The following is an 11,319-nucleotide window of genomic DNA, read 5'->3' as shown; positions in this document are numbered from 1 at the left end:
TGAGGGGGAGCTCACCACCTCCTTAGGCAGCCTATTCCACTGCTGAACTACTCTGACTGTGAAAAACTTTTTCCTGATATCTAGCCTATATCGTTGTACTTGAAGTTTAAACCCATTACTGCGTGTCCTCTCCTCTGCAGCCAACGGAAACAGCATCCTGCCCTCCTCCAAGTGACAACCTTTCAAATACTTAAAGAGGGCTATCATGTCCCCTCTCAACCTCCTTTTCTCCAGGCTGAACATTCCCAAGTCCGTCAACCTATCTTCATAGGGCTTGGTCCCTTGGCCCCAGATCATCTTCGTCGCTCTCCTCTGTACCCTTTCAATTTTATCGATTTTATCGACGTCCTTCTTGAGTACGCGGGTAACAACCTGAGAAAATTCTCTTTTCGCTTCGCATAAGATACTCTCTGGATCAACGTTCGGCGTTCTGCAGGGGAGAACGGAGCTCTTCCGCCAGGTCTACGGTTGAGGCCAGCGGGGCAAGGAAGATCGTGGCCCCCCTACAGGAGTGGCGGTAGCGAATTCCAACAGCACCCCCTGTTCACCCTTCCCCTCTAGAATGTTTTATGGGATGGTTGGTTAGAATGGGACGTGTTTTGCCATTGCATCTTATCCCCAATGGGGTCTTGATTGCATTTTTATTGTAGTTTTTACGTCTGTTTTAAGAGGTTTTCGTGTGGGGGAGTTTATTTCGATGTTGTAACTTGCCTCCAGCCTTCGGTGGGGGGGGGGGGAGGAGGCGAATAATAAATTTAAATAAATAGACTAGATTTGAATTGAGTGGCACCTGGGAGATCTCACAATTGGGTACTTACTGGATTCGAATCTAGCTGCTGTCCCACGGACTAATACCCTTCTCAGAATGTATTTCTGGCTCAAGCAGTCTGGGACCAACCGGATTCCCTCCAGAATCATAGAGTTGGAAAGGACCTCCTGGGTCATCTAGTCCAACCCCCTGCACTAGGCAGGACACTCACAACCCTATTGCTCATCCACTGTCACCTGCCACCCCCTTGAGCCTTCACAGAATCAGCCTCTCCGTCAGACGGCTCTCCAGCCTCTGTTTAAAAATCTCCCAAGATGGAGAACCCACCACCTCCCGAGGAAGCCTGTTCCACTGAGGAACCGCTCTGACTGTCAGGAACTTCTTCCGGAGGTTTAGACGGAATTTAGAATCATAGAGTTGGAAGGGACCTCCAGGGTCATTCACTGTAACCTGCCATCCCCTTGAGCCTTCACAGAATCCGTGCCCAAAAGGACAAAAGGAGGCAAAAACCCTTTGTAATTTCATCAATAAATCAATTTATTTAAAAGAATATGTTACAATTAGTTACACTAATTGACTTTTACCGAACAAATTTTAGAGTTGTTAGCTCTAGAGGAAAATAAAAAGAAGAATGTAACACTGTCGGAAACGGTCTCCCCCCCCCCCTCCTTTGACTCCCCCGTTTTTGTTTTTCTTCACATTTCTCAAAAATTGCAAATAAAAAAATACAAGATACGGCAATGAAGATGAACGAGAGTTTTCTCGAATAAATTAAAGAGAGACACACGCTGTGTTGGGTGAACCTGGGAACAGGGAGGTTGGGGATCAAAATTACAAGCCCGAGCCAAGTAAAATACTTGTCTTAAAGAGAGAGAAGAAAACGAGAGGGGGGGGGGTAAATTCATCATTTGTGGTAACAGTTGCTGGAACCATTGGTCTTTTTCTGCCCCAAGGAGGACCAAAAACACAGAGATAAGCCACAGCATTTCTCCCGTAGATGGTTGTTACTAGTATTCCTTTTTAATGGCAAAATCCCTTTCAAGATGCTACAATGCTGTGTGTGCAGTGGGGTGTGTGTGTGTGTGGCAGGCCAATATTCACACAAAGGGGAGAGCGACCACAGCCTCCGTCATGCTAGTTATGTGAAACACGCAACCACTCGCCAATCGAGGGGGGCTCTTAAGCAGCACGGACTTTCATGGGATGGCTCCACCAGCATACAACTAGGGATGTGCGGTTCGGCTCGGTTCGGCCCCTTCGGTGATTGCCAAGGCGGCCGAACCGAGCCGAACCGAACTGCAAATCCCTAGCATTGTGCACAGATGGGAGTTAGTGTAGGTATGGAGGCGTGAGTGGGGAGGGGACCGTCTCTTAAGAGAGATTCAGGTGAGCGCCTTGTTGGTCTGAGACAACCTTGGAAGCCGACGTCGTTTCATTCTGGGTGTGAGCTTTTGTGGGCACACACCATTTATCTGAAGGAGCGGGCATGCACGTAAAAATCTTGTACCCAGTATTAAAAGGTGTTGGTCTTTACGGTGCCAGTGGACCCAATCTTGACTCTTAGGAGATTTGAAGAGATCAGGCTAGGAGAGAGCATGTTCTGAACATCAACCACGGCCGCTTAGGCAAGGAATGCTGAGTTTTAAAGCTGCGGGGTCAGGCTTTGGGTTCCAGCTATCCGAAAAGGCTCAGTTGGCGTGCATTTACGTGAATCCATAACCTGTTTGAATCTTAGCTTAAGGGGAGGCGGTATCAGGGGAGGCTAATGAAAGGCATCTGGATCTGGCTTTCGCGGCAGAATTTGCTCTCCGGAACATCTCAGATTTTCTCCTCCGGTAAGCAAAGCTCTGGAGTCCTGCAGGCGAGGAATGGGAAGCAAGCGACAGCGGAAGAGGAGCCGGAAGGACGGGCGGAACATCTCCTTGCGGGTGAGAGGGACGGGATGAGGTGAGCAGAGGGGCGTGCTTGGCCAAACTCTGACCCGCTTGGAGCCCTGGTCCCCTCACGCTTCACGCTGCAAGCATGGCGGTGCAAGATTTGCGAGCGGAAAAATGAATGCAGGAAGGCAGCCTGCTGCACTCTGCGCATGCCCAAAGTGCAGAAGAGCAGAGCAGGAAAAAAAAATGGGGCGTCAAGCCGAGAGCAACGCGTGTGAAAGGCTTATTCCCATTAAGCAGATAGCCTTCATAGAAACCAGGGGGCCGGGGGGGTTCTCGCCTTGGCCAAGAGGTCGGGCTCGCTGTTACTGTTTGCAGAACACAGCTCTGATGCGGGAGTTAGCCTCTCGGTTTGGCACATCTGAGTGACGCTGCTTATTCCTGGAGCCGCTGCCCCTCCCAAGCAATATCTGCCATACCGGCCAGCAGGAGGAAACGGGGCTACACCAGGTTGTGTCTGAAAGCATCTACGTGCGCATGAAACACCTTTCTTAAAACTTTCTGGGTCTCAAGGGTGCCCCTAGACTCACGCTATTGCTCCAGGGCCTGCATGCATGTGCGTGGGGTTGGGGGGGGAAGCATGCAGAGGACACGACTACTGGTCTACATGCGCCCACAGCCAGCCAGTTTGCATGTTCCAGCGTCACCGACTCCCTGAACATCGAGGATAATAAACGAGACGGCAGAGAGCAAACTCCTCCCCTGCTTCCTGGACACATGCTGGATGTTTTCCCAATATGTATACATGCGTTGGGCCAGATGGCCTCTGCCCGCCTCCTCCCCCCCAAAAGAAACAAACAGCAGAGCCCTTGATGCTGACGATTACCTACAGGCCCTCCAGGATGTGCCATCTGGAGTGGCAGAGAGCGGCTGAACTCAAAACAGGGCTGCCCGCGCACCCTTTCTCCTTCCTGTCCCCCCCTCCCCCCGGGCCATTCTGTAAGTCAGGTTTATGCAGCGGAAGTTCTGCCGCTTGAGGAAACATATCTGGAGACGCACGTGGAGGAGAGAAGAGAGACAGAACGGTGAGCCAAATCCTCACAAGCAAGGAGTTGCTTGGTCCGATTTCACCGGGGCCTGCCTCCCACCCAAATGGCAAGGATTCTGGCGAGGTTTGCAGGACCGCACCGCTAGGCTGCTGTTCGAGCTCCCACAAATCGGTCGCTAAGGGGGAGGGACGTTAGCTTGCAGGGAAACTCCTCAGAAGGCAAGCAGAGGAAATAGCCATGCGCTCTTCATTCACGCACTCCCTCCTCCGGCAGGGCCAGGAAGCCAAAGGGGGTTCAAGAACATCAGGGACGCCATGTTGGAGCAGGCCAACGGCCCATCTGGTCCAACATGGTGGCCAAATGCCAGGTCTGCCAGAACTCCAAAAGCGCTCTGACATTTGCACCCTGAAGACAGAGCATCCCTGACCCAGGTATAAGATAAACCATGCTGGATCTGGTCAAGGACCCATTTAGTCCAACCCTGTGGTTCAAACCCCAGTGGCCAAATCCCAGGAGCCATCAGGAGGTCCACCAGCAGGGCCAGAACTCCAGAAGCCCTCCCAATGTGCCCTCCTACAAGCACCCAGAAGACAGGCATAACGACATCAGAGAATCCAGGCAGGCATGGGACAGGTCAAGCCAGAGGTCTGAGAGGTTGCCCCTCTAGGGCAGGGGTAGTCAACCTGTGTAGTCCATGAATTGTAGTCCATGAACATCTGGAGGACCACAGGTTGACTACCCCTGCTCTAGGGCACGAGAGAGAGACTCAGAGAGATCTGACTTTTGTTCTAAGGTGTGGATGCCCCTGGACAAAAAAGTCTCGGGGCCTTGGGCTTCAGTCTGCCATTTTTCACCTTCAAAATACCGAGCGGCCAAGGAGGGGAACAAGGCCATCTTATTCCACCCCAAACCCTGAGCTGAAAATGGCAATTGCTCAGCCGCCCGATCTGTCCCCTTCCACAATGAGCAGGGCTCACCAGGTCTCCGAGGGTAGAAAGGAGCTGAAATGCAGAAGGCAAGGAAGCCAGAGACACCCCCAACACTAATTCCTCCGGGGACCTATCTGTGTGGAAAGGCTTCCCACGATTCTTCTCCAAGACTGGTTCACTTCTGGGGGAATGGGTAGGGTTACCACCCTCTCAGAGGCACCCGGAGGTTCTCCAAGAGCTACCGATGACCTCCAGACCACAAAGGTTAGTTCCCTTGGAGAAAGGGACTGCTTCGGAGAGTGGACCCAACTGAGGCCCTTCCGTTCCCCAAACCCCATCCTCCCCAGGCTCTCCCCCTCAAATCAACTGGAATTTTCCAACCAGGAGCTGGCAACCCTCAGAGAACTACACCCCCCCACACCCGACGGCTCACATCCCCTCCACCACCATCGAATGTCTCCTTCTGAAACTCTTGCCTCTGGACGTGTGACCACATGCGGTGCGAACTCAGAAAGGTTCTTCAGGCTACCAGAGGATTCAGAGATGTCGCAGGAAGTTATATCTAAACGACTCGGTCTCAGAACTCAACGCATGGTGCGCCAACTCCTCCCGCCCCTTTCCCTGGCTTTCGGCATGCATTTCCCGGAGCCTTCCTTGCCTTGTAGGTCTTTTCCCCCTCCTCTCTGGCCCGGGCTCCTCATATGTGCTGATTCCTATAACCTCCAGACTCTGTCTGACAGAATCCACTCAGCCTGGCCTCTGGGGGAAGCGCTCCACGGATCTCCCACGGCTCCTCTGCCTGGAACACAGTCCTAAATTGACTCAGCACGCCCTCCGAATCATGTCTAGCCTGCACCAAATCGACTGTGGCCGGCTGCTGAAAGTAAGGATGGCCCGAACCGGAAAATTCTGCTCTGGTTCGGGGTGTCACCGAACCGAACCCGTGAACCAAACCAAGTGCCCCGAACCTACTTAGAAGATGGGGAAGCAAAACAAAGACTGCGGAAATGGCTGCTAGCCACTTAAACGTAGCAGATGATGGACTCAAGGCCCTGTTCAGCTGCTATGTTTAAATGGCCTGATCTCCTGAACCGGATGACATGTTTGGGGGCCACAAACCAGGCCAAATTCGTGAGCAATTTTGGCTCGTGAACTGGCTTGTGTCCACCCCTAACGAAAAGAGCTTAGTTCTTGGTCCCAAAGAAGTACTAAACGGGGGATTTCTGGTGCCATGCATGAGGAAAACCTTCCCTCCCTGACCGCTGGCTCACCCAAAAACCTGCCCGGCAGCTGGCAACATAGCACCAAGGCCACTTGTGAAACGTGCTGCCACTACATGTGATCGGAGCTGCTAGCTGAACTGGATTGAAACAGGACTGAGTTCACTTAAGAGCTGTCCTTGCAGAGCAGTTCTGTCACAGCTCTCTCCGCCCCACCTACCTCACAAGGTGTTTGTGAGCCGCTTTGAGACCTCCTTCGGGGAGTGAAAAGCCAGCTCTTCTCAACCGGTCGGCTTCTCAGGGGCATCTGGCCAGCCCTTTCTGGAATCAGACCGGCTGGACCTGAGAGGGCTCTTACGCTATTAGGGGTGGGTAGCTGTAATATTAAAAAAGGCCTAATTAAAATGACAGACAGGAGCAATAGTTCGGAGGTTAGCAGCACTTCTTAGCACAATGCAGAATGAACTTGCAGAATTCACTGTCACCAAGTGTGGCCAGGACTTCTGGCTTAGATGGTCTAACGCAGTGGTGGCTCTCCAGAGGCCCATGGACTACAGTTCTGGAGAGCCAGAGTTTCGCCACCCCTGGTCTAAAAAAAAAAAGTCATCAGAGAGAAGGAATTTGGGATGGACTTGACCGCATCCATACTGTCCGGAAGTAGTTACTCCTCGGTATGCCAAATGTGTCAGGGGGACGGACATACGACAACTATGACCCTCAGGGCTTTCCTGGAGGCTTCCTGGGGGTCCCCTTCAAGGACCCACAGCCCAGATATGTGAAGAAAAGTTGTCTTTTAGGCCCCACGTTTCTCTACCCTCAGGGGTCTCAAAATGACTTTTGATCACCTTTCCCCACAACAGAAACCTTGGGAGTTGGGTGGGGCAGAAAGCTCTGAGACAACCAGGGCTGGCCCAAAGGCACCCAGCAGGCCTTGTAGGGAGGGGAGTGGGGAATACAACCCACTCCTCCAAATTAGAGCCCGCTGTTCTTAAACACTACACCCTGCCTAGAAGCCTGGCGCTATTTCGGAGGCACGGTTTGGAGGGAGAGGAGGGGGGCTGCTTTGCCTCCCCTTCCTGCAAGGAGCACAGTGGCTCTGCGGTGCACGAGACCCAGGGGGCAGGAGGGAGCTGGCTCTGAGCTCTTCTGGCCGGAGGGACAAGGCCGGGCTTCAGAGCCTCCGTTTCAGGCAGGGAGGCCTGGCTCAGGGTCAATAAGGTTCTTGGCAATCAGGCAGACGCTTCCGTCCTTCTCTTTCAGGATGTGCAGGTGAGGGCAGAGCAGTTATCAAAATTTGCTCCCCCCCCCCCCGATCTGTACATCCCAGGGAGAGCCAGGGGCGGGGAGACGTGGAGTAGGTGGCCAAAATGGGCCTAGCGTTGATGCTCTGCAAGCCCTGCTAGCCCAAGACAAACCAGAGGAATATAACAATCTTTAGCTAACATTCTGGGGCCGATAAGCCATCTTTTGCTGATATGAGCTTACCTCTCTGGAAATTCTGCCGGTCTTTGCTGTCGGCTCGGAAGACCAGAAAACGTTAATGAAAGATTGTCACGACGCCAGCCAGGAGAGCTTCAGGCTAAAGATGGTCAACCTCAGCGGGGAGGAAACCCACCAGGGAAGGGTTTACTTCACTCCCCTGCTGGACCTGGGACACTTCAAGGCCTGCCGATCCATGCAACACCCGGAATTCAACTCTTAACACTCCCCCCAAGTTTAGGAACAAAACAAAACTTGATCATTCGAGACGTCCAAGATTTCAGAGTCTGGACTCCAATTTTTATGGCGCGTGTCTCCACAGAGCTTCTCCCTTGCTCTCACCCCTGCGCACCCTTAACAGAACAGCGGCCTGGCAAACCCAGAAGGGGAAGGAGAACTTGACGCAGACACGCGAGTGATCGAAAAAAGGGTTAACGGCCATCGATATGAAAATTATATATATATATGTATATACGTGCGTGGTGGGCTGTAGATATAGCTTTGTTATTTTTTCCCCCGTTTTCTTTTTTTTTACATACATACATATATATGTCCAAACAGTGCAAAATGGATGTAAGTTTCTGGATCCAGTTGTGTTTTTTTAAAAAAAATTATAATAATAAGGACACAAAAAAAGGGGCGGGGGAATTCTCAGTATAAGACATCTTTGAACGAAGGGATTCCAAGAATTTTGGGGGGGAGGGAGGGAGATGAGTGAGACTAAGCCACAATTTTCTGCTGGCCGCAATCGCCCCCCCCCAATAAAACACTCCCCCCCCCTTTGTGTGAATTGCTTCGACATGAAATCCACAAATGGAATTGGTATTCAGCTGCAGGGCTTGAAAATACGGCCGCCTGGCTCTCACGGATCGTCTCGGCTAACGGACGGCCTCTCACGTTGGCGGGTGGGCGGGCGGGGGGGGGAGGGAGGAAAGCTCCTTGCTCCGGGGAAAGCGCCGCTGTTAGCGGAACGGATCCGTGGGATCCAACCCGTGAATCCACTTTTCCCCCCTCTTTTCTGGGTTGTTTTTTTTTTCTTTCCTTTTTAATTTTAATGTTTAAAGTGTTAAATCTCGGGAGGGGGAGGGGGGTAGGGAGAATACGTATATTTCTTTTGTCTTTCGTCTGCGGCGACGCGAGGCTAAGTCGTGATGTCTCTGTGGTGTGTCCGCATCATCTGAAAGATGTTCTGGAAAGAGAAGAGGGGGAAGGTCAGACGCTCGGATAGGGAGGCCGAACTGCAGGCAGGGGGCTTGAAGGGGGGTGAGGGAGGCTTGTAGAGGAGAAGAAGTCTACCAACAGCGATTGCCCTCGGTGAGAGAGGGGAACCTCCACGCTCAGAGACACTAAGCCGCTGAGTGCCAGAGTTGGGAGGCAACGTCTGGGGAAGGACTCGGCCTTCAAAGTAACCGCGTGGCCACGGTGGGGGACAGAAGGCTGAACTAGATGGACTCCTGGGCCCATTCTGCACACAGAGGATAATGCACTTTCAATGTGCTTTGGCAGCTGGATTTTCCTGTGCAGAACAGGATAATCCACTTCTAAAGTGCATTGAAAAAGCATTATCTATTGTGTGCAGAATAGGCCCTGGTCTGATCCAGCAGGGCTCTTCTGAGGTTCTTAGGAAGGCCTCAGACTCTCTGCCCTCTTGTTGGCCCTCCAGAAGATCTGATTGGCCGCTGTGGGGAGACAGAAGGCTGGGCTGGTTGAACCACGAGTCTGATCCAGCAGGGCTCTTCTAATGTTCTTAGGAAGGCCTCAGCCTCTATGCCCTGTTGTTGGCTCTTCTGAGGAACTGGCTGGCCCCTGTGTGAGAGGAGGCTGGACTAGATGGACCCCTGGTCTGACCAGGCAGGGCTCTTCTGAGGTTCTTAGGAAGACCTCGGCCTTTGTGCCCTGTTGTTGGCCCTCAAGAACTGGTTGTTCACTGGGTGAGCCAGAATGCTGGAGTAGGTGGACCATGGGTCTGATCCAGCAGGACACTTCTGAGGTTCTCCTACTATTACAACTGATCTCACAAATGATCAAGGTTATTTCCCCTGGAGAAAATGGCTGCTCTGTGGCATTCTACTTGGCGGAACTGACGTTCTTCCCCTCCCCAGGAGCACCGGACAAATCTCTAGGTACTGCCCATCCTACAGCAGGGAATTCAACCTTTGGGTGTATTTGTCTGCTGCATGGAGAGCGCTGGGGTGGGCACAGAGGAAGGGTGTTCACTTGGGCCAATCTCCCCCCTCCTTCCGTCTTACCTTGCTGCACATGTTGTCTTTACTACAGTTCTTGTTGTCTTTATCGGTGGCTTCTTCTTCCACCTACAAAACAGAATCATAGAGTTGGAAGGGGCCACACAGGCCATCTATTCCAACCCCCTGCTCAACGCAGGATCAGCCCTAAGCACCCTAAAGCATCCAAGAAAAGTGTGTCTCCAACCTTTGCTTGAAGACTGCCAGTGAGGGGGAGCTCACCACCTCCTTAGGCAGCCTATTCCACTGATGAACTACTCTGACTGTGAAAGTCTTTTTCCTGATATCTAGCCTATATCGTTGTACTTGAAGTTTAAACCCATTACTGCATGTCCTCTCCTCTGCAGCCAGCAGAAACAGCATCCTGCCCTCCTCCAAGTGACAACCTTTCAAATGCTTAAAGAGGGCTATCAGTCCCCTCTCAACCTCCTTTTCTCCAGGCTGAACATTCCCAAGTCCCTCAACCAATCTTCACAGGGCTTGGTCCCTTGGAGAGAAGCACAGCTGGCTCGTCAGAGAGAGAAATCAGGGCAGCCGAGACGCTTACGGGGTTGGAGCCCCTTCCCTAGGAGGAATGGTGGAAGAGTCGCAGACTTTTTGGTTGAGAACGGAGATGGTGAACGGGGGACAGGAGAGAGAGGGTTATAAAATTATGTGTGGGTCAGAGAGAGCTAACCCAGAGGAATTTCTCTCCCTCTCCCAAGAGACTAGGAAGCTGATGGGCAGCAGGGTCAGGACAGAAAGGAAACACGAGTTTACCCAAAGAAGGATTAAAATATGGAATTTGCTGCCAGAGGACAGCTACAGGGATAAAAGCCTTTAAAAAGCCTTTTTGGTCCTGGCCCCTATTTGGTGGAATGAGCCCCTGGATGAGCAGCGGGCCCTGATGGAACTCTTGAGGTTCCGCAGGGCCCGCAAGACGGAGAACTTCAGCGAGGCGTTTGGTTGAAGCTGGGCACGATAAGTACCGGGGATTTTGAGGGTCGTAGTTAAGAGTGATGGCGTCTAATCTGGAGATTCGACACTCCTCCAGAAGCAGCCAGCTGGATGACCTTGGGCTCGTCACAGTCTGGGTAGAGCTGGTCTCCCAGAGCAGTTCTCTCAGAGCTCCCTCGACCTCACCTACCTCACAGGATGTTTTGCAGAGGGAAGGAAAAGGTGTTTGCAAGCCACTGTGAGACTGGCCAGGGATTTTGGTTGGAGGGGCATTATCTGGGCATGGAACTGAGGTCACCGAGATGCTCAGTTGGTTATGAGTTTCCCGCATTCTGTCAGAAATTGGACTAAATGAACCTGGAGGTCCTTTCCAACTCTATGGTTCCCTCTGGGAGGGAAAAGTGGGTACAAAAAACCTCATCTCTTCTCTCTCTCTCAAGGATCAGCCTCCGTGGAGAAAAGGGTCACTTTGGGTGGTGGACACAGTGGCAACCCTGCTGCACGGGGCTCCCTCTCCCCATGACTCCGCCCCCCAAATCTCCAGGGATTGGGCAACCCTGACCCAAGGAGGCCTCTCACCTCTTTCCGCCACTTGAGTTCGCAGAACACCCGCTCGAAACACTCGTGCATGTAGTTGAACTGTGCGGAAGAGGAGAAACAGGGTAGCTCTCGGGACTCAGGCCCTTCCCACAGTCCCTGGCTCCCCCCTCCCCGATCCCCTCCCCCATGTAGACCCCCCACCCCTACTGCCAATCCGGGCCCGGAAGGACCAGACAAGAGCAGCCCCGCAAACCTGAATCATGTGGACTTTGCTGCC

At 52.5% G+C, this 11,319-nt stretch overlaps 1 protein-coding gene across 1 annotated transcript in view; it reads right to left on the bottom strand.

Moving 5' to 3' along the window:
* Positions 1–1,281: 1,281 nt before the first annotated feature.
* The window catches only part of SNX27 (sorting nexin 27), a 76,395-nt gene continuing 66,357 nt past the window's right edge, over positions 1,282–11,319 (bottom strand). Inside the window, exons 11-13 of the mRNA XM_077320424.1 lie at positions 11,082–11,141; positions 9,573–9,635; positions 1,282–8,512 (exon numbers count right to left, since the gene is read on the bottom strand). Coding sequence (XP_077176539.1) covers positions 8,465–8,512; positions 9,573–9,635; positions 11,082–11,141 — 171 coding nt within the window. The 3' untranslated portion in view covers positions 1,282–8,464. The remainder of the gene's footprint in view (positions 8,513–9,572; positions 9,636–11,081; positions 11,142–11,319) is intronic.

The sequence above is a fragment of the Paroedura picta genome, chromosome 1, assembly GCF_049243985.1.
Source record: "Paroedura picta isolate Pp20150507F chromosome 1, Ppicta_v3.0, whole genome shotgun sequence".
Classification (NCBI taxonomy): Eukaryota; Metazoa; Chordata; class Lepidosauria; order Squamata; family Gekkonidae; genus Paroedura; species Paroedura picta.
Note: the sequence above shows the minus strand (reverse complement) of the source record. Positions and strands in the feature narration are given on the sequence as shown.